Below are 23,381 nucleotides of genomic sequence, written 5' to 3' on the forward strand. Positions count from 1 at the left end.
CCAATTTATCATAGATAACACACATATTATGATCAGCATATTCACATTTTGCAGAAATAGTAACATGGGGAGCTTGCTAATAAAATGCAGTTTAAAAACAGAGAAATAATGCCGCGGAGCAACTAAGCCCATGCGCCACAACTACTGAAGCCCGCGCGCCTAGAGCCCATGCTCCACAACAAGAGAAGCCACAACAATGAGAAGCCTGCGCACCACAACAAAGAGTAGCCCCCACTTGCCACAACTAGAGAAAGCCCGTGTGCAGCAACAAAGACCTAACACAGCCAAAAATAAAGTAAATAATAAAAATAAATATATTTAAACAAAAAAACAGAGAAATAAACAGGCAAAAGTGATGTTTTTCCCCAGACCAGGTTGAGTCACATAGCAGAGACCCCTTCTGTATTGGCAAGAATGCTTGGATTTCAGGATTCAAAGTTTCTTCCCCTTGGGCAGGGCACCACACGTGTGTTCAACTGTCAGTCCTTTCTGTAACATAGTTTTTTCTCTAGATAGCTTTAATAAGTCACTGATTAAACTAGATTTTCATACATTCTTGAATAAATATTGCTTTTCCATGTGTACTGGCAAAGTCAGTTAATTTTAACTATCAGAAGGCAAACTAGTCTTTCTTTTTGCCAAGATCCTGGGGATAACTCACTGTGTTCCCCTTGAAGTCTCTTTCCAATCGTATTATGAATGTATGAAGGTACCAGGGTCAGGAGAGGTAAACCACAAAAATAATTTTAATTACTGAAATTACAGGCAAGTTTAAGTCTGGATAAATGGCTGTAGAGTACATTATAATAACCAGGAAGTGCCACCGTCGGTACATTTCAACAGACTATTTGGTAATGTAGTTGGATGGTTCTTTGTGAAAGGATGGTTAAGTGAAAATGAAAGTGGGCTTCAAAATCATGTTTCCTAGAACAGTGTTATTCAATGTGTGGTCTGCAGGCCAGCAGCATCAACTTCACTTAGGAGATCATGAGAAATATTTCTTAGGCCCTACCCCAAACCTACTGAGAAGGAAGGAAAGAAGGAAGGAAGGGAGGGAGGGAGAGAGGGAGACAGGGAGGAAGGAAGATCCACCAGAGGATTATTTATGTATGCTAAAGTTTGAGAACCAGTACCCTAAAGTACAACTTGAGAAAGAAATCCCACAAAATAATCAGTTGGTCAAACAAATAAAATAAACAAGTAAATAAAAACTAATCATTTAAGCAAGCCCGCAAACAAATGAAACATCGCCAACTATCTCATGCTCTCTAAATAAAACTTTTCAAAAATAGGTCCACACAAAAGAATCACTGCAACAAAACAGGAAGTGAATGGCCAAGGACAATTGCATGTAAAGACAAAATTAAAACCTGGAAAAGACGATTTCAGACTTTAAGATAGGTTGAGTTTCCACTAGCCCCATTTTCTAAACTCTGAGGTTTATCACTTAAATACTCTTGCTAGTAACGCATTCTTTTCTTAACCTTTGCAAGAGCTTTGCCATACTGAAGATGATCTTAAACCAGAAGTACATGCAGGGCACAAGTAGGGAGGAAGGAGCATGAACTCTCTTTAGTATCCCCTCTACAATCTCAGCTTTGTCCTCACTTCCGGTTATCTCACTCACACTTATCACATCAAATGTCACCTCCGTGTAGGTGACACCTAAATCTGTGTTTGCCATTGGACTCACTTCATGCTCAGATCTTCCTCCTTGCCTACAGCACATCTTCATCTGGAAGTCCCATTGTCACCCTGAAGTTACATTTCAAACTGGATCATAGTCTATTTTCAGATCATTCTCAGCCCCTCTCTCCAGCCTCCGTGTCACCCACCACACTGCCCTTTTTCCAGTCCTTGATATTTCGTGCTTTCCTGTCTATGCTCATCCAGGTTTAGCCTGATATCCTAAATGTTACCCTTCTGCACCACTACGTCTTGCAACATACTAGTAATCAATCCAAAACACTCCTTTTATGAATGTTTCTTCCCTCCCAGTGAAACAATTTGTAAGCGCTTCCCTCTACTAACTGTGTGGCTCCCTCTTAACTTGTCATCATTATTTTTTGGAAACAACTTAATTTCCAGTGTTAATTGTTTGAGTGATCATCAACTCATGCTTAAAAGTCTTAAAAAATGTGTCATCCAAAAACCCAAACAAAATCATTCCTGTTTTTTTAGGAACAGGTGAACACAGGACAAGCATAAACATGCACACGCAGACATACAGGATTTTAAAAATAGGTTTGGAATCCGTATACCTTATTTTTAAAACCTAGCAATATGTCATTTTCCCTGCTCAATATATCCATCTGCATAGATTTCATGCTGCATAAGTGTTTTTTTGTAAAGGTATAACAACATTTATTTAATCTACACCATATATATGGACATCTAGATTGCTTACAATCTCCTCTATTAAATACAGTGCCGCAATAAGCACCTTTATACACCCATACTTTTATCCCTTAGCAGGTATTTCTAGAATTGATCTTGCTGTATAACAAGGCATGTACATTCTTAAAGCTTTTGATACATTCTTTCAAACTGAGATCCAAAAGGTACCTATGTGTTAATATTCCCCTGAGTATGAACAGTGTGTTGGGAGCCGCTGCCTCCCTGTAATTCAACGTACTCTGGCTGTTAAGAAATGTTTAACTTCTGAAAAATTTAGCCGGTAAAAATAATATCTCACTGTTACTTTAGTCACCATTTCTTCGATTATTAGTGACATACTTTTGAGCGCTTGTTAGCTATTTCTATTTTTTTCATTTGTGAATTTTTCTCCCTTTTATTATTGGAGTGTTTTCATTTTCTTTTTGTCCTGTTGAATAGTAGGAGCCTATTTTATACGCAGAGTATTCAACCTGAGTAATATTATACTGCAAACCTTTTTTATAGCACTGTTTACTTGCTTTTTACTTTAAATTATGGTAGGGTTGTGCTAGATGAAGATGCATAAATATGTCTGTAGTCATAATGTGGGAATTGCATTAAAAATAAAGAATTTTAAGTCTATCACTCTTTTCATTTATAGTTTATGCCTTTGGAATGAATTGTATAAATCTACTCCCTCTACAAAGATTAAACAATAGTTCACTTTTTTCTTTTCTGACCTCGAAGGACTTTCAGTCATTGCTGTGTTCTGGGAACCCAACCAATGCCCTCTGCTACCCATTCTCTGTTCCGGCAAAGTCTGATTCCTCACTGTCTGGTATCCCCCCAGTTGTACCTCATGCCTATGTTATGTTCCTGCTCTAATTCCAGCAGGAGTGCCCACCCATCCTTCCCTGACTTCGCCAATATGCCAAATGTCCAATTCCTTTGTTCTCCTCCAGACTCACCCCAAACTCTCTTCTCCCTTCATGGCTCTTCTTGCCCAAACAGCCCTTGTCCCTTCTCTTTAAGTCAATGTCACACAATTTAGTATCTAATTACTCCCTTTTGTTCCATGTGTCACCTCTGTTTCCTCAAATAAATGGTCGTCTGAAGAGCAAGAATCATAGTATAACCTCCTTCTGTCTTGAACAAATTGTTACCAACCCCAGTCCTTAGACTCTCTAGTCAATAGAAACTGATGAGAGGACACCAGAGAATTGCGGGCAAAGCTTTATGTGGACTTGGGCCAAGGCTCAAGACAGCAGAAGCAAGAGTCAGGTGCCCACGCCCACTCCCCTGCTTGGGTCCTTAAGTGAGGTAACAACGGGGCAGATCGGTGGGTGGGGCAGCAGGTGTGGCTTAGATGGTCTGCTCACCGCCCTGGAGGTGCAGGGATCAGGTACAGGACCCTGCTTTGGCTCCCAGCAACTGACAAATGGCAGTTGGTTTGTGGCCGTTTGGTACCTTGTTTATAATTTGCCCCAACAGCACATGCATGCAATTATTTTTAATCACGTACAGTTTCTTTGTATGCTGTTGCTTAAGAAGACCTTTGTCCATGTGCAAGCACTGCTGTAAAGGGCCCCAAGGTCCCAGCCTGTCTCAAAACCCCCTATACAGGGCCAGCCTAAGGAAGAGCTCTATGAACGTGCATTGATTGACACCTTGGATTTCACATTCAGAAATTCCACGTTCCAAATCACTTCTTAATAACTATAGGATACGAAATAAATTGACACAGCACTGGACTATAAGATATTATAATTCAACAGTGCACAAACACTGAAAAATCTTATTTCCTCCTTTTCCAAAGCATCATCAAGCCAAACATACACGAAGGTGTGGGAGACAGCAGGTGTACACAGACACCTGTTTTTTGCTAAGTCAATGTTGACTTGAGAGTAGACATGAGAATGAGCAAGAATAAAGCAAATACTTTACAGAAAAAAAAAGCCAAACACCTTGAGGAGAATTTCACCTTTATATTTCCTTCCTAGTTCTATGTATCTTTGGAATTGAAAGTGCGGTATTATTTTGAAATTAAAAAGGAATAAAGAAAACTGTAGCACAAGCACAGATAAATATGGAGTAGTTTCATTCAACTTTCCAGAAGATTCTACAATCAATTAAAGGATGTTTAGAGAGTTAGAGCATGGCCTACATGCAGGTCATTGTTGTAGGGTCTGAGAGCGAGACAAGGAAGAGGAGGACAAGGATTCTTTCCTCTGGGGGCTGAATTATTCGGAAAAAAACAAGGGGAAGAAAAAATGGTTAAGTGCCCAGAAAGCATAAGTATTATCAATAAGTGTTACTAGAGTTCAGGATACGTAACAACTTCTATGTCATCAGTTGACATTTATCAAGCACCTACCAGATGCTGGGCAAGGACTGAGGGTCACACAGCTGGAAGACCTTTGAGATGGCCCTTGGGTTTTGAGCATGAAGATGTAGGTGAGGGAAGTCGTTACAGTTGGAAGAAGATTAACAAATAATTACAATTAAGTTCAGCGATGTTACATGTGAGCAAGTTTGATAATATTTGAAAACTCAGTGTAAGCTGGAGAAACTAAAAAACCTCAATTCCTTCATCCCCCAATGAACAAGTCTGGAAAATTATCTAGTTAAAACCCAATACCACACCCAGAGCCAGTGCTGGCCTCACTCAAATCATTTTTAAACACGAGCTCACTCAAAGCATTTTTAAACACGAGCTATAGCTCTAGGGAAGCAAAGGCTGACACCCTATAAGATGGCTACAAGAAAATGACACCCCTCCCTCCTCTAATTTAGTTACTTTTGGGGACAAAAAGCATCCTGGGAACTTAAATGAGGAAAGTGCAAGTATTGTGAAATATAGCAATGTAAAAACCAGACAATTTCTCAATAGATTCATCTCAGACTGCAGGGTGAGTTTTCTATGAAGCACTGAAACAGACCTGCATTGCTTTCCAAAACAAAACCACAATAAAAAAAATCATGGAAGAAGTATGAGAAATACTGAAAGCAAATCTCTCTACATGATTTCAATCCAATTGATGGCAGAGATGGAGGCTGGAGAAACATAATGGAAGTGCAAAGAAATGTTTCGGTGAAGGGCATTGATCTGAGCTCTTATAAGGATTTGTGGTCCATTATATTCATGTATCAAGTCAATTTTAGCCCTCTCAGTCGCCCTCTTCTTACTGTTATCACTTATAACAATCTCTTGGAGTTAATGGTTCTTATTTATATTTTATCATTTTCATAATATGTTAATATATTGGCATTCTTTACAGAACCCTGAAACACATTACTACTAGTCTAATATTGATTGTCAAGACATTCTTACCAAATAACTAAATATTCTTATGATGGGAAGAAGTGGCAGGAAACTGAAATACAAAAAGGTCAGGAAACCCTGGGGATATGGTATTAAAGCAAGTTCTAGAATCAAAAAATTTGGCCTCCCAGACCTCTCTCTCAGAGTCCTTTCACCTAACCAAAGCGCTGTTTTCATTTCTGATTATTAAATTCCTTTTCCAAACTTGGTTAAAATGTTTCAACTTGCATTAAATATATATGAAGTACGGTATACCGTTGCTTTTTAAGCATGGGTTAAAAAATGGTCGGTATTCTAGTTGTAAAAAGAGAAAATGCTAAATTGGCCTTCCTGTGTTGAACTAAGCTCTCCTTCTCATCTCATACACAAAATAAGAGAAAAAAGTCATCCTTGCAGGTCTATGTTTAGGATACTCCCTGAGTTTCCAAAGAAGCATGTGGAACTTGATCATCAAACTTTAAAAGGCTATGAAATATAAATACATTAAATAGAATTAAGTGTTATTAGAAATACATGTCCTTGATTTTTTAGGAACACTCCTGTCCTTTTTTATAGGAAGAGCAAACAGTTGAGGCTTTATGATCTTACTGTCTTCTAGATGGATTTCGGTTGGTAAATATTTCTATATCAGCCCAGCATAGCATCTTCTGCATCTTTTGTTTTCTTCTTTTCATTGCTATGTTTTAAGTTTAATTAAAATTTATATTGGAAGTGAGAAACAGGACAAGTACAGGGGGAAAAAAGAAACAAAATCAGATTTCACTGAGGTTCATTAGATTTTCCAGAGTCATTTTTCCAGCTCAGTTAATATACCAGGATATTCCTCCTATGGTCAAGGAGCACCAAACAAGTCCACCAGATGAGGGCTATCACAAAATATAATTTTGCAGTATTCCCAAGATAATAACATAAAAAGGAAAATCCTGATGTCCAAGCTCTTGGGACATGAATATTTGCTCTAGTACAAAAATGCCTCAGCTAGATTCCAACCGCTTAGGAAGATTTGGGCTGCCTGAAGCTGTCCTCGCCTGCTATTGCTCTTTCAACTTGGAATATGTGTGGCAGACAAAGCAGATCAACCTGGGACACAAGTGTGGCCCCATGGGATGGACAAGAAGCAAAGAAATGTTTGGTCCTGCTGACCCCAAGCACCGCTGGGATCCCCACGAGGGTGTCACACACACACACAAAGAGACATTTCTTCTTCTGCCAAATGTGAGAGGCTCCCTTTCAGCTCAAGCCTCAATCCGGAAGTTCGTCTTCTCACCCAAAGGAACAGACTTTAATAACCCTTATCACTCCAACACAAAGGGGCAGGTCAGTCCCACAGGACACAGAATCTTCAGGTTAAGAATCCAAGCACTTAACACATATCTATGGAACCTAAAAAAAAAAAAAGGTTCTGAAGAACGTAGGGGCAGGACAGGAATAAAGATGCAGACGTAGAGAATGGACTTGAGGACACGGGGAGGGGGAAGGGTAAGCTGGGACAAAGTGAGAGAGTGGCATGGACACATATACACTACCAAATGTAAAGTAGATAGCTAGTGGGAAGCAGCTGCATAGCACAGGGAGATCAGCTCGGTGCTTTGTGACCACCTAGAGGGGTGGGGTAGGGAGGGTGGGAGGGAGACGCAAGAGGGAGGGGATATGGGGATATATGTATATGTATAGCTGATTCACTTTGATATAAAGCAGAAACTAACATACCAATATAAAGCAATTATACTCCAATAAAGATGTTAAAAAAAAAAAAAAGATCAAGGGTAGAGCAACGCCAAGAAATGAGGAAATGATGGCGAGTATTGCTTAATGAAAAAAAAAAAAAAAAAGAATCCAAGCACTGATGTCAATCCTTGTGTAATAAGGAACTCATCAAGGCATTTTTCAGTGTTTAAAAGGAAGCAAACCTGCTTAGAAGATAAATGATTCAATTTTCAGTATTGAAATGAGTACCTTATACATTTATTGTAGCATTATTCATAATGGCAAAACGGTGGCAAAAAAAATCCATGCCCATCGATGGGCAACACTTGCATAAAATGTGATGCAAACACACTAGAAACAATTACCCTGACAATTAAAAAACAGGACATGTCTAGTGAACTGGGGAGAATGCACCAAGTATGTTTTCCATTGAAAAAAGGAGTAAAATAACCTGCTCAGTTTGATCTCAGATACCATAGATCTGATTGTATGTTTGTATGAGCATAAAGAATGTTATAGAAGGGCACATATGATTTTTGTATTAACATATGTTATTTCTGAGAGTTCTTCACAGACCAGTGTGGTGTGCAGAAGAAGATTATTAATATTTTCAATATATATCTTGAGTTGTTTCACTAGATACGATTAGTCTGGATTACTTTGCAGTAGAAAAATTTACTAAATGTTGAGGAATTACATATATAGAGACTATATTTTCTACAAATGGTAATAAGAGCCTTGATGCAAAAAAAGAACATGGTAGAGAAAAAAAAAATACAAAACTGCAGAACAAACATAAGAGATTCAACACAACTTGGAAAAATCAAGAGACATCCAAACCAAAAACACAGTTTGCAGCCACAACTGGGCTATTGTTTCCATACATTCCTTAGTGAGGAAGCCTTTGAAGTTGACATCAGAATCCCATCTTGTATCATCTATCGTTACTTCCGACATATCTTTATACCTGCTTAGTTAATTGTGTAGGGAAACTAGAGCTTTCTTTTCCCAAAATAGGCATTTTGTCAGTCTTATTTGATCTTCGAAGTTGTCTTTTCAAAATTTTGAGTTAAAAAAATCCATATTGCTGTGGATATTTACATGGCATAGGGAGATAATATATGGCTATTATACTCAAGATTCTCTGTCTCAAATAAGAAAAAGAGACAAAAAGATGGGTCTAGCACTCAACCCATCTCCTAGCTGCGTCTTCTGAGTTCACCTCCTGATATGTCCAACTCTCCGCCAACCCAAGGAAGGAAGCTGCATATACAAGCTGACAGTCTTGGCAACTGCTCAGGAATGGCCTCTCCAGTCCCCTCAAACCACCACCACTGCCATTTAGTCCTGACCTCCTTGCTTATTCTCATCCCCAATTTCCAAATACTGGCTGTCTTTGAAATCCACTTCTGTCCTTCCAAGTTGGCATGCATTCTGATGTTCTTGCCAGCATCTTGGGAAGCAACACTGTGTCAGTTTTTCTCTTCTCTCCTCTTCTCTTCTCTTTTCTCTTCCCTTCTCTCTCTTCTCTCTCTTCTCTTCCTATTGCAGTTTTGGACTTAGCTCACCTGCTGTCACAGTGTGTCCCATTAGCTGCGTACATAACCTAACTCTAGCCAACAGTCCTGGGGTCCTAGTGTCCCACATGTTTCAGGGGAGAAAGGTGGGGTAGGGAGTGATATATCAGTTGGTATATGTAAAAGAATTTACTTTAGTAAGACTTATTTCTGCTACACAAAATGCCTTTTGACATAAAGCATCACAGAGGTGAAGGGAACATTCAGCAACTCTGGTTTTAAAAATCACTGCCTTCAGCAACAGAGGACTGCATGAGACACACTGAACAACGCAGATTAATACACGCTAAAAACCTTCTGTTATGCACTCAGCCTACACCAGGCACTCTACTGGATCCTGCGGGGCATTCAAAGATGAAGACCCTGTGGTCCTAGTCTTCAGGACTAGGGTTCACAGACTAACTCTGAAACAAATCTGATCCTGATAAGTAAAGGTATATTTGAAAGCCAAAAATAGATTTACAACCAAGCAAGAAAAGAAAGTCAAAATCCAATCCACTCTACCTTGGAAAGAAATGGGAAAAAATAAAAAGCAATAACTAAAAAGATAAGAGGAAACTGAGAGCAAAGGGAACAAAAAGGAGGAAGAAGTTTAGGAGCTAAAGGCAGGGAGGCAAAGAAGGCAAATCCATAGCAGACAAGTTGAGGATAGGAGAAAAGGGGTGAGAGGGAAAGGGCAAGGGGAGTGGAAGCTGTGAAACAGAAAGAAAAGAGTTAGTTTCCCAGGAAGGACAATCCGGGAAAGGCAGGGAGATGGAGAGGATGCAGTGTAAATGTGAGGTCACTACAGACAGACATCCTAAATGGAATAAGGATGGAGAACTGAGTAAAATGAACTTGGCAGAAAAGACAGACCATGAATAATAATAACAATAATAGCTAACTTTTCTTGGACCTCTATTGACCTAAACTGCAATGACCGTGTTGAAATCTAGACACTCTTTCACCAGGACCCACCCTCTAACATATGAATGTGCTGAGAGCCAGGGCACTTAAGCACGATTGCATTCACATCTTCAATTCAACAGTTCTGTGGATCCCTGGGCACATCAGTGGCCCTCAAACATCACTGCCATCTGGTTAGCATTGTACAATTTTTATGCCAATACAGTTTTGCTAGTTTCATAACTTATTCTATTGGATTACCCCACTCAAAGCTAGATCCTTTCTACATAGAACAACAGAGCTTCGCTCATGATTATATTTTTGAGCAGATAAAAATTTTATATGAACATTTTATACATAGAAATTTCAAATACGTGTAAAAATTTTATTTCAATATCCTTCTAAAAAACACCCTTGTTTCCAGTCAAAAGCATCAATAAGGCTTTTATCCAGGTCGTCGGTAGGAACGAGTGATGGGTAAACCAGAACAAGAAAAGCAGGTGCTGGAAGTTATCAAGTGCATTGATATGTGGAAGCAGAACAAAGCACTAAGCTGTGCTAGAACAAAGCACTAAGCTGTCCTCAGAAGCATTGATTTTTTTACTTTTTCACAAGACACCAAAAGTCTCAAATATATGACTCCTCCAAATCAAGTTCTATATTCACATCAAAGTTTTTCCCGAAGATGGTTCTTTGATTCCTAAACTATCACTTCCTTTGCAAACAGCTCTTATTCTTTGCCTTTGGAAAGGAAAATAGTCGAATTCCAGACATTTTCAAAAATAAATTAGAACTTGATAACATTAGCCTCTTGTTTTCTCTTTCTTCTTTTCTTTGTTTTATCTTTCTTGGTGCTTCTCCTAAATCACTTGTAAAATTAAAATCATGGAACTGCCAGTTTTTTCTACCATGCCATTGACAGACTCATCATTACAGGCTTTGAGGATCATTAGAATTTCCACAATATAAACAATAAACAATGAAATTGGGGAAAAATTAGAGTCAATCTATCAATAAGATTTCTAAAAAATTCTATCAAGAATAATGGAGGAAAAAGAATATATATCTAATTTGCAGAATACATTATCAATATATCTCAGATCATGGGAAGATACTACATTTTTGAAAGAAAGTAAAAGTTATTAGTCATCTGTATTTTGGTGAGACTCATCCCTTTTTGCCATCAGCTAGCAGCAAAAAACTTATTAGACCTGAAAAGAATGAGTATATGTCTCCTTAAGACCACTTTGCCCCTCCATATTTCTCAGTGGTCATTTAGCCTCAGAGAAAATCAGAACCATTGAAACAATTCTTAAAGTTTCCAGAAATGTGTGTGTGTGCTTGTGTGTGTGTGTTTTATGTTTGTGAAAGAGAAATCAAAGCTTATTCATTGAATCTGCTGATGAAATTTGGTGAGATCTGGCTAGAGGGCTGGGAAGGAAAACTGAGTAATTAGGAGGAGAATCAAAACATTGGGTGACTATGAGAATTCTCCCTTCAAGATTGTGGGAGGGGAGGGAGTTTTCCGGTGTGAGCATATGCAGGGGTCTAGAGAGACAGAGAAAAGTCCTTCTTGACTGAGGTGGGGGGAGAAGGCCATGCTCTGGACCTGGCATCCTTGTTTTCTTATATTACTGAAAATAATAAAAATCAGAATAAAAATGAAGGAAGCATCGTGCTTGGCTTAGGGCTAGAGAAGCAGTATCTTCAGGGTGCTCACCCACTGTGAGAGTCATGGTGGATCTGACTGGGGTGTGCATATGTGCAGACCTGTCTTCTTTCAGAGGCACACAGATGTTGCAGGGTTGACAGGGACCTCTGGAAACCAAGAGAAGTCATCCAAGGTGAATAATCGTGGACTTGGGGAACAGGAGGAGGTGGCCGTTTTAATACATGTAAAAAACCCATGACCCTATTTAGAAACAGAAGAATTTAAAAGATTATGCCATAAAATAACTACTGTGCCAGGAACTTGCCTCCTGCTTGGACCCTAAGCTGAGAACCCAGGGAAACACCTGTTACAGTCAAGCTCTTTTTCTTTCCAATTGGTAAACAATTCTACCAATTGCACAATGAAAAAATTCTGTGAACCTGGCACCCAGATCTGGAACTCTCAATTGCTCTCACCACCAAAGGTCAATCCAATGTATCTGCTTGTGACATATTTTAGCCAAAGAATGTTAATGACATTTTCCAATACACTGTGCTGTTCTAACACATGTCCCGCCCTGGAAATTTGGGATTAGTAAAATACAGAGATATCTTGAATGCCATAATGTCACAGTAGGTAGAGATATGGCCAGCTTTTCAGGCTCTCCGACCACCTTAGGGACCCACAAAAGCACTGACAAGATGAGAAAAATGTATTGCCTCCAAACGAAAAAGAAAACTGTGAAACCAAAATTAGCAAACATTTGTTTCTACAAAGCATAATACAATGCCAACTTTATTCATTGTTCTATTTAGTAGAGACCGAAATAATCTTTCTTTGTACCTCAAGAAGATCTGTAGATTAAATTTTTTTCATTTTGCAAGAACACTTACATATGCAAGATGGTAAGTGCACATAAATTCACAAGCACACATAAATGAATTTACTCATACTCAGAGAGTTTTAGTGGCAAAATAATAAAAACTCTTTCCATATTTTATTGCAAAAAATATAATTTGATGTGGAATATGGGTACACTTTAATATGTTTAATATATTTGTTGAGAAGTGGGAGGCTCCTAAAGTGTTCGGAAAATATGGAGGTTTTAGAATGACCCTTTACTTCTCCCATTGTTAAAGGACATCACTAAATTTGGAGAAAAATTCCTCCCTGTTCATCGATAAACAACAAGGTCCTACTGTATAACACAGGGAACTATATTCAGTGTCCTGTAACAAACCATAATGGAAAAGAATGTGAAAAAGAATATATATATGTATAACTGAATCACTTTGCTGTACATGTGAAATTAACACAAACTTGTAAATCAACTATACTTCAATAAAATTATTTAAAAGATCAGAATTCTTCCCTGTTCACTGACCTATTCCCTTGCACTTTTTCCTCATCTTTTTCCAGCTTATCAACAAAGTAAAACACAAGAACAAGCCAGAAAGGGAAAATTCCCTGTTGCTAACATAAGTCCAGTTGTCCTAACAGATGAATAATAAAGTGTAAAGTCAATGGTTAACTTTTTGGAATAAATTGAGAAAAGAACATCAGAACTTTATTCTTTTCAGATTTCCCTGCCTACCTAGATTACAACACAACATCCTTACTTCTGAAGGCAAAGTCTCGACTGGTATGCCTGGCAATGAACAAGAGACCGAGGGGCTGAAAGCCAAGACCAAGGCTAACACAGGAGCTGTCACAACCTTTCAAGGGACTAGCATCAAGGTAAAAAAAATCTGCTTCTCTCATCTCTCAAGAAGAAATTCAACATCATGGGTATGTCATATGGTTTTCTTGTATGGTATCCCTGAAAACAGTCTGAAATTTTCTTCCAAGCTTTGTACACACTTCTTCAAATACTTCATCTACTCAAAACTATTTGGGGAACTTCCCTGGTGGTCCAGTGGCTAAGACTCTGTGCTCCCAATGCAGGGGGCCCGGGTTCAACCCCTGGTCAGGTAACTAGATCCCGCATGCCACAACTAAAGATCCTGCATGCTGCAACTAAAAGATGCTGCATGCCACAACTAAGACCTGGCACAGCTAAGTAAAGAAAGATTTTAAAAAACTATTTGGGACTTTAAAAGTATATTTGCTTAAAAATGAAAAAATAAAGAAAGAGAGAAAAAATGTATATTTGCTTGAATTTTAAGTTACCTTAGTTCTAAGTTATATTCAGGATGCCACCATCCAATCTGTGTGAATAAGTTTTAAAAGGGGCAACCTAAGAGTTTACAGTCATCAGTAATAGCCTCAAATATGACTTGCATACGTAAGAAAACCTTTTAAGAAATCTTAAACAGTTCCAGAAAACCAGATAGCATTCTGTTTCCCATTTTCTTTTTCACTAAATTGTCATCAATCAGAAATCTGACTAAGATAAATAGCAGCCCCTAGGTAAAAATAGGAAGACTTCTCCAAAATTCTCATTAAATTCTATACATGATCCATATTCAGCTTGAAAACCACCAGTTAAGAATGAGATAAACAGAAGGTCGCCTGCATCTGGCAATACATGCCAATTTCTTAACCCTACGGTATCATGATAGGAAAACTAATTCTAGAACAAGTTAAAAATCAGTTCCCCAAAACACTTACTACCAATATTTAGAATATCATGAGATTTATTTTACTTCTATTATGCCTTGCTTTCCACACAACAGGAAAGGATATTATCAGGGTTGCCTTGACTGTGTATGTAGTCTAGTTTATTTTTGGTATTTGTTAGTCATTCATAAAAACAAAATTCAGGGTTCCATTTACTTTCATTAACTCAGGTAACAGGGGCTTTGAGGGGGACCAAGAAGAATACCTAGCGAGAAAGAGAGGAAAAGAGAATGTTTTTGTTTATGCGTCCTGGAGAAGACATTATTTTTCTCCTACAATACCATGCACTATGGTTACTAGAGTATTTTTTCCCCGCGCTTTAAAGGTTACTATTCAGAAGTTCAGGGATTTGAAGGTTTTGCAAACTCCAGTCAAAATAGCATTTCATCTATCAATTGTTATTTCCACATGTACACGAGCTCTTAGATTCATTCATGAAACTAGGGCTGTCAGGATCTTAATGAGATCAACTGGCTTAGCCAAACACATGCATCACTATTCAGCTCTTTTGTCACCTGAAGAAAGCAAGTATTCGCATAAGGCCTAATTTTACCCACTCAAGGAAGAAAACTTGAACCACGACAAAGCCAGCAATGATGATTAAAGAGTGCCTGTCACTTGGCCTCATCCCTGGGAGCTGTTCTCCACCCACTCCACTCCTGGGTGATAGGGGTGTTTCTCTGGGTGCCCTGGATTTAGATGTGGTGAAGGATGCAGACAGTTTCCTGTGTCAAGCCTCCAGAGTTGTCAAAGCAGCGCTTGATCTGCTCTGTAGAAAGCGCTGAGGACCCAAACAAAAACTCATCAGTGACACGAATCCAAGGTCATCTCCCAAATATCCCTAATATATCAAAGCAGCCTCATCCATCTCAAAGCAAGAGTCACAAATGCTAAGCCTGGAAGGGATCTTAGGGAACTTGTCCTAGAAACTAACTCACTGACACACAAATCAGAGAATTCTCCCAAAGAAAAGCAGAATGAATGTCTTATAATTTACTCTCCATCCTCTAGAAATTGGATGTATATTAGAGGTTGATGTTCTGAACAGCAAATCTGCATTCAGATATCTGATTCTACATGGTATATATTTCCTGACCAATAAACCTACATGGAAAAATAAAGTTATGTAAACAAATTCTCTGCCAATATCAACTTGAAAAAGAAAAATTGAAAGCCAAAACAAACACAATCCAATCCTACCTCGGTCCACACCTCTTTTTGCCTTTTGAAAATTGCTTTTGAATGTTTGAAATCTGAAAATAAATAGCCAGTTCTATAGGTTTTTTCAAGGCCCTGAAAATGATCACTTAGTAACAAATCTTTTATTAGTATTAGTAATCCTATAGATTGTTAATCTCTAGAAGACGAGAGATTATAGTTTTCATGAACAGTCTTTCAAAAACATTGTAGTTAAAGCCTCTTTACTATAACATCCCTGCTAAAGAAATAGAAACAAAAGTTGTCTCCTTGTGTGACTATGTAATTTTTAACACTAGCAACAAAATACTAATATTCATACCAAACTGAATATCATATTCTCAAACATCTTAAAAAAGAATCACACTGCTACCTATTTTGCCCTAAGTTGCTGATCCTTACTATGTATCACTCTTTTGTTTAGGGATAAATGGCCTGAAGGTTTTCTTACAATAGTTCCATAGATTAAAGTATCAACGAAACAGAGAAGAAAACCATTTATAATTTCAAAACAGAAAGGAAAAACTTCACTTTTGCTTTTTGAATGTGTGCTTCATGGGAATAACTTTCATCTTTCCATCTGTATTTCTTTCAGATCCATTCAGTAACTATGTGTTTTGCAATGAAATGGCATTCCATATTTAAAATAAAAATTGGTATTTTATGTTGGTTTCCATTTTCAAAGAGCATATTTTTAATCACATCCAAAATAGTTCAGCATTTTTCCCACTACTGCCAAAAATAGCAACACGTACCCTCAACACAACGTATCATAACATATCCTCAACAACACACGTATCACCACACACATTTCTGCTCTTGGGCTCCCCTCAGCCCCATCTGTACTCTTGCTGCAAACAGCTATAGCATAAAAATGTCTCTTCTCACATGCTTTTGATATTACACTATTTAATCACATACAGCTGTGGCTTATGAGGCTGTTACAAAACACAATTTTAATGTAGTACTTGAAGTCAATTTTGGATAAACATCAACCATTTACTCTGAATAAGAAGTCCAACACTCCAAAGATCTTCTTTTAAAGGAAAACCCTGGTTTTCTTAGAATTTGGCATGGGCATCATTGTGACTGAGACTCCTCTCTGCCAAAAAGACTGATAATGTCAAAAAGGATCGTGTAAATCATATTAGTGCAAAAACGAAGCTTTCCAGAATTCCTGGAGCCAGAAAGACCTGGAATGATGTGCATCCTTCCTTCTCTATAGCCTCTTCCTTCACGTGGCCCCTACCTCCAACCCTCAAATACATTTTATTACTTCATGGAAATAGGTTTGAGTTATAATTCTGTTTTTCTTTTTCCAAATTGAGAGAAAATGAAAGGAAAATGTGTTGGAAAGATACTGTTCAAAGAAATATACATGGTGTTTCCCTTAAGTTTGGAATTATTCCAAAAAAAAAAAAAAAACCCCATGAACTTTTTACATTTCTACTCCTTTTAGTAGGCACCAAACTTAGTGTTGGAAAACAATGACGACATTAGAGAAAGAAAATCCCAACGCAAACAAAGATTTGGAGGAGTAAAGAAAAAAAAAAACCAAATTGAAAAGGCAAGGTAGCCTCTTGTTTCTATGTTTCTCTCATTTAAAACCAATTAAAATAGTATACATTCTAACACGAGACAAGATCGATCATCATTTCATGCTATCGTATAACCCCCCGGAAGTGAAAGAAATGTGTGGAGTTATTCCTAAAAAATTATCTTGCTGGAAGATTTTTAGAAAAGCAGTTTTATATGTTTCAGTCTTTCAAAGGAAAACAGTACCTGGGAGTTTTCAAGGCTGAAACATACAAAACTGGTTGGTAACTGGCAAGTTACCAACTCTGACTATCAATGCAAATCTGAGGCAGGAAGTACTAAGGAAATTCTAAACTCACTCCCTCCCTCTGCAAGATTTTCTACATTTTCATGTGTGAGGAGTGTGTGAAGGGTTGTTTTGTTTTGCTTTTGTAGGACCTGTACATTCACATCTTTAAGAATATCCTTGGCCCCACGGGAGGCTCGCTCTTCCTTTGCAGGCCGCCCTGGCCTTGCGTTTTCAAGTGTCTGCTCTTTTCATGGCACAACTGGGGTCCAGCTAGACTTTCAGAGCCGGGCGGCTGTCCACCTGCAGATGGCTGGAAATTCAGCCTGAAATCAGTGTGCTGGTGACGAATTACTCCTCCACCTGACCCCAACTTCACACCACGCTCTGAACAGAATCTGAGTACCACCAGCCAGGAAGACCTGGTCAGGGTTCCATGATCTGAACCCCTTTCTTCAAGGTCTTCTGGGGAAGCAGATGGCCAAGGAAGGGCAGGCAGCAGACTGATGAAAAAGCAGAGTGATTAGAAACTGCAGTGAACTGGGAGAAATAGAGTGATATGGCAAAGGCGTGGAAAGGAAGAAAAGACAAACTTGCTGTGTGTGCTTGGGTGAGTTTTAAAGTTTCATGAAGATGACTAAAGTTTTCTAAATATCACATATGAGAGAAATACCTATTTCTCAACTGCAAAATATCAACTCACCAGGCTGTTACCACGTTTTACTCTTTACCTTTCCCAGTTCAACTCATTTGTTTTTCCAAGAAAACCCCCTCAAAGTACCTCGAATTCAGATTGAAATTCACCCTGGGTCTCATAATGCAATAGCAACAGGTTGGTTATTTGGAATGGGCTGTAACAAAATTCTTGAGAAATATTATGTTACAACTTAAGCAAACATCATTACATATATTATCATTAAGCTAAGAAACTATTTTTTGGTCTCCTTTCTCTAAAACTTGCTGATTATTATGGGTGGCTTTTCCAACAGCAAATTCGTTTTGATGAAACTCTTTTTTTTTAATCCAGTTATGTCTCTTATTGAAATATTATGACATGTCACCAAAATTTCTTCATTACTTCTAAATAAAAGTAATGTTCTTTTTAGAAATTGCTTCTTTGGCTAGGATAACAAAATTGGTCAAAAGGAAAATTGACAAGTGACAACTAATGTGAGGTCTGGGAGAGTAAGCATGTTATACCCACATTACTACAAGGTACAACAGCTACAAGTCAGCCATGGGTTTTCCTTTTATTCGACTTACACATACATTTTTCTAATATAACATTTTAAGCATCTGGAAATTTATTCAAAGAAACAAAAGCATAAGTATCTTATTTCTATTTTTTTTTCTTTTTAAGCAACAAAGTGAAGAGATTGGTTCTAATGTGATGGGTAATAAGGGGAGCAGAGAAAGCAGGGAAGTGTCACAAGTTTTTCTAAAACTTAAATTGCATTTGAGGAAATGGAAGACATTTGCATTTATTTCAAAATCCGTTTTCATTTTGTTTTATCATAAGAAAATAGCAGCTGCATTTAACACACATATTTAGGTAGAAAGAGAAGGCTCAGTATTTTGGCATTTTCTGAATGAATACAATAATAAATATCCCATGAAGATTTTCCAACCAAAACTAATGTCAGCAAATAGCTTTTGTGGGTTACTTAAAAACACCTGAATTTAGAGAACAGTTTAAGGCACGGTATCACCAGAATATGATTTTTGTTGTCAACCACAGAATTCTATTTTTATCAACCATAAATGTTCTTTACATATCAGCATCATTTTAAAAAGCAATGATTTTAAAATTGGATTAAAACTACAAGCCAAGGTTGGAAGGACAGTGGATTTTATGGAATTCCACCTAGGCTTCGCAAATAAATCTAAGCAGCATGCATTTCCTTCAAAATTACTATAGGTTATATTTTGAGATATAAGTGTAAAAGGAGCAAAAAGTGCTACCGAAACAACCTGGTTGTTTTCATGCTATGCTGGGGTGTGATGGGACTTTATTATACAGTGCGAACGCTGTCAGAAAGTTCCCATATTTTAAAATACTGCACATTGACCCTTCCTCCCATTCCCTGAGTGCCTAAGTTCCCAAACAGGGCACATTTTCATATCTTCAGCTTCCAGGAATGTCATTAATGTCTGTCATTTCAGAGCCACTGTAATGATATTTGACAACTTCACAGCACTGTCGAAATTTCACAACGCAATAATCAATATGAACTACCATGATAGCCAAAGTAGCTGATCTTATACTCCCTACCACCCAGATCTGATTACCCAAATATCAGCTGAGGTCGCCTAATGGATCTAACTTCTTTAAAAATGTTCCAGAAGTTGATGGCTTTGACTAGCTTGAAAGTAACAAGATCCAGATGCTGCCTGTCTACACAACACTAAACTACATAGGACCCCAAAACAGATTTATTTTTAAATTCCCTCTCTATTTTTCTAGCTCTCTTTTCCCTCAACACCCCATGTTTCCTCTTTACCCCAAACAACACACACACACACACACACACACACACACACACACACACACTTCCCACCAGTGTAGCTGGTCCTGTGCCTTTAATATAATGTGCCTGACATTATTTCCTGCTAGCAATAGGTTAAAAGAAATCTCAAACCAAAAAGCAATTATTCCGTTCATTTTGATCTAAAGTTTCTTTTCTGAATAGACTTCATCGGAGAAAACAAGAACCAAAAAGAAAGCATGAATTTTGAAACATTTGGAAAAATTTAGCCAAATGACTAAAGGGGATGGAATGTGCGATATTTTTCATGCAACCTTTGTTTGTTGTTTCTGTTTCTTTGGGGGATGAGAAATGACTATAAATTTCCCCTTTTAACTTGTCCTTGCTTTGCCATTTCTTTGAGGAAGGCAGGCAGCGTTCTCTTCCCAATCCCCCAAAGAGTTAAAACTCTAGCCACTGGAGCAGGCGGGCTGGTCTATTTATTTCAGCAGCAGCCCAAACTAAATGCTCACAAAGGCAAAAAGCAGTGTGAGTCGACCTTGGAGGGGCAGGGCAAATTGTAAAGCGACTGAGAAAGGAAGGGGAAAAAAAGAACAATCTTTAATATAATACTGAAAGTCTGCTGCCTGATCTGGTTTACAGATCAGCATTGTTTGGTGAGAGAGAATAAATGAGAGCTAACTAAGGCATGAATTACCAAACCCTAATCACAGCACCCAGTCCTGGTGACAGCACAGATCACTCAGGCATGCCTTGTTCACTCCCGGCGTATTTATCAAGAACACGGTAGAGTCTGGCTAATGCAATATAAAATAATATCATCCATAAAGGAATACAATCCACGCATTCAAGGGGGAACAACCAACATTTTTCCCCCAAAATTAAGTCCGATGTAATTGACAAATTGGAGCAGTGATTTCACACCTGAGAGTCTTCCATGTCTGAACTGCAGGATAAAGTTCATGATTGGCATGACCCACTGTTCAGTGACGTGGTCTTGCCACTGGCCCCCTCATGATCATCTGAGCACACACATAAAGCCTAAAGTATTTAACCAATTCATGTCCAATTATCACCAGTATATTTCATCCTTTTTCAAGACCCAGGCCTCCTGATGGCAGCCAACGACTAGCTTCTAAAAGTAAAGAACATCTATTGTAAAGCTCCTAAATTCACTCTCTAGCATCCTGATCATCCTCAGTATAAAATAAGGCCATAAAGAAAACAAAAATGCACCCAAGCAAACTCTAAGAGACTTGAATTAGTTACCGTGTACCTTCCCACACCCGTCTTTTCATTCTACACTCAGCGGTTAAAAGTTTGAGTCGCCCCCACCCCGGCGTGTCCTATCCAGTGGGAAAAAACCTTTTAGAGCCACAAACAAAGAAGAGCTCACCAGAAAAGCCCCTGAAATTGTATTCTTGTGCCTGACCATTACTGTTATGATCTCCTTTTTAACAACCCTGCCCATCTGCCAAGGACTTGACGGATATCAGGAACACCTAGGCAGCCAAATAACAACAAAGGAACTCAAGTAAAACTATTATCTCTCCTTAAAGAGAAAGCACCAGTTCCAGGCTTGCTTTCTTCTTATATCCTTCTCTGCTTCATTAACTCCATTGCTATGTTACTAATTTCAAAGAAGCAGGAAGAGGTGATGGGGTAAGGGGAGGGAGGCGGTAAATAATAATTCACATGCCTGTCTGTTTCCCATCCCAAGTGCAGAAGGACACCCCACTGCTGCCAGACTGTGGAGCGAGCCATACCTTGGTTTGGAGATAATGAGGATAGTAGTAAGTGTACTGGGGGTACATTTGTGGCTGATCCAGGCGTTTGCCCATGTAGCTGGAATCTCTATCTCCGAGGCAGGGAACTGGATGACAGGGTATGTGCCCCAGGCCGAGCTTCCTCTGGAACCACTATTCCTGACAGTCCCGATGACTGATGAGGCTTCGGAGAGTCTTCCACCACTCACTAGTTCCAACACAGCAAGAATTTTAAAAAGAAACACACCAAAAAAAGAGGGAGGTGGGGGATCTGTAGGAAAAACCCCACACAGCCTCCCCAGCTCTCGCCTGGGGTCCACTTGGGATGAGGCAGTTTGTTCTCTACCCGGCTGTCCGTAGTGATGTCAATTGCCAGCGTTTGTAAAGGAAAAAAAAAAAAAAAAATCAAAGTCCTTTTAGCACAACTCGGAAATCTTGCAGATCAGCTTCCTGTCTCCTGTGTGTCTCTTTCCCCACCTTAAAGAAAACGAAAAAAAAAAAAAAATAGAAAAAAAAAAAAAAAAAGGAAAAGAAGGGGTGGGGGAGAAAGAAAAAGAAAGGGGAAAAGAAAAACTAAAAAAAAAAAAAAAAAAAAAAAACCTCTCACAGCTCAGTTGCTGCTGTGTCCCTCCCAGAGTGACATGGTGTTCGGTGCTTGTCCTGTCCTTTCATTCACGTCCCCTCCTTCCAGCCAGTGGGTGGGACCCGGAGAGCCCCTCCAGGGAGCAGCGTACGCAGTCCAGAAGGCTGCAGTCTTTCCTCCAAGAAAAAAAAAAAAAAAAAGGCTGCTTCAACCCCTGCTGCAAGCAAAGTTCCGATTCCCTCTACTGGCTATCTCGAATAGCAAAGCGGTTTTTGCAGCAAAGCTGCTGCCGCTGCCGCTGATTCCCGGGGAACTCAAATGTGGGCGGCGGATGATTCCTTATCCTTCCCTCCATCAACCCCGCACAAGAGCTGCCGTCTTTGCTTTGCTTGCCAAGTTTCAAGGTAAGCCACACTGCGAAACAAAACACAGCAGACCCCGGGAGGGACAGGAGGACGAAGGGAGGAAGGGGAGAGAGGAAAAAAATCAAGGCAGACGGACTAAGCTGGCTGGTGAAAATGGAAAAAGTGTGTCCCGGATGCTTTCAAAACCTGTGAACGCACTAAAAGCCGAAGGAATCCAAGACCTGCTTTAAAAACGAACCTTTTACTTCTCGGAGGACGTGGAGGATGGTAAGTATTGAAGAAATGTTGTAGTCTACTCCAGGACTGCTCGTAACAAGCCAGGCATCATCAGATCACAATTAGCAACTTATCATAGCAGAAATAATCAATCTGATCATTACATCCATTTTGTAAAAATCAAAAGAGGTGTCCCCTTCGGTTTATGATCGTCTTGATAAATAAAATCACTGTTTCTCTCACTGTCTATCTCTTTATGATTCATGGAGGCTTTAATCACTTTCCTGATATCATCATACACAAACACAAAGAACAAAAATCATAATCACTTGGCAGGGTGTTTCTCCACCAATAATAAGTAGTATTCTGACGTGTCTATCAGCTGCTACATTATAATACAGATTGTTTCAGAGGAAATATATTTCCTTAAAGGGTCCCTTTTCAAGGCAGGCGAGGCTAAAATTAGACGTGCCAGCTGTGTTTTGCTGAGGGCTCGCGCATGCCCAGAGCGTGGGCAGACCAGCACTGAACTCCTCTCGACTTTGTCAAGTCGGCTGTATTCTCCCCAGCCCAGAGTCGCCTTTTCAGATAAAAGGTTCCTGGTACAAATCCAGCTTCCTAGGCAAGAAGACTAGAGAATGTGGTCCCATGTACAGGCCCTACCACCCCCGGGGCAATGGGCTTCCCGCAGGGGTCTGGTTTCTGGGAGCCCTGTGAGTGCAGGTAGGTTCCTTGGAGATAGATCAGGATGGTGGGCACATAGTTTTATGTTTGACTTTTGACAAGAACGACGATCGGAAGGAAGGAAG

At 39.1% G+C, this 23,381-nt stretch overlaps 1 protein-coding gene across 11 annotated transcripts in view; it reads right to left on the reverse strand.

Moving 5' to 3' along the window:
- RBMS3 (RNA binding motif single stranded interacting protein 3) overlaps positions 1 to 21,894 on the reverse strand; it is a 727,705-nt gene extending 705,811 nt beyond the window's left edge. For all 11 annotated transcript variants that reach the window (XM_057554702.1, XM_057554701.1, XM_057554705.1 and 8 more), the window contains exon 1: positions 21,409 to 21,894. In XM_057554702.1, the coding sequence (XP_057410685.1) occupies positions 21,409 to 21,483 (75 nt within the window). In that variant the 5' untranslated portion in view covers positions 21,484 to 21,894. The remainder of the gene's footprint in view (positions 1 to 21,408) is intronic.
- Between the last annotated feature and the right edge of the window lie 1,487 nt (positions 21,895 to 23,381).

Source organism: Balaenoptera acutorostrata, chromosome 10 (genome assembly GCF_949987535.1).
Source record: "Balaenoptera acutorostrata chromosome 10, mBalAcu1.1, whole genome shotgun sequence".
Classification (NCBI taxonomy): Eukaryota; Metazoa; Chordata; class Mammalia; order Artiodactyla; family Balaenopteridae; genus Balaenoptera; species Balaenoptera acutorostrata.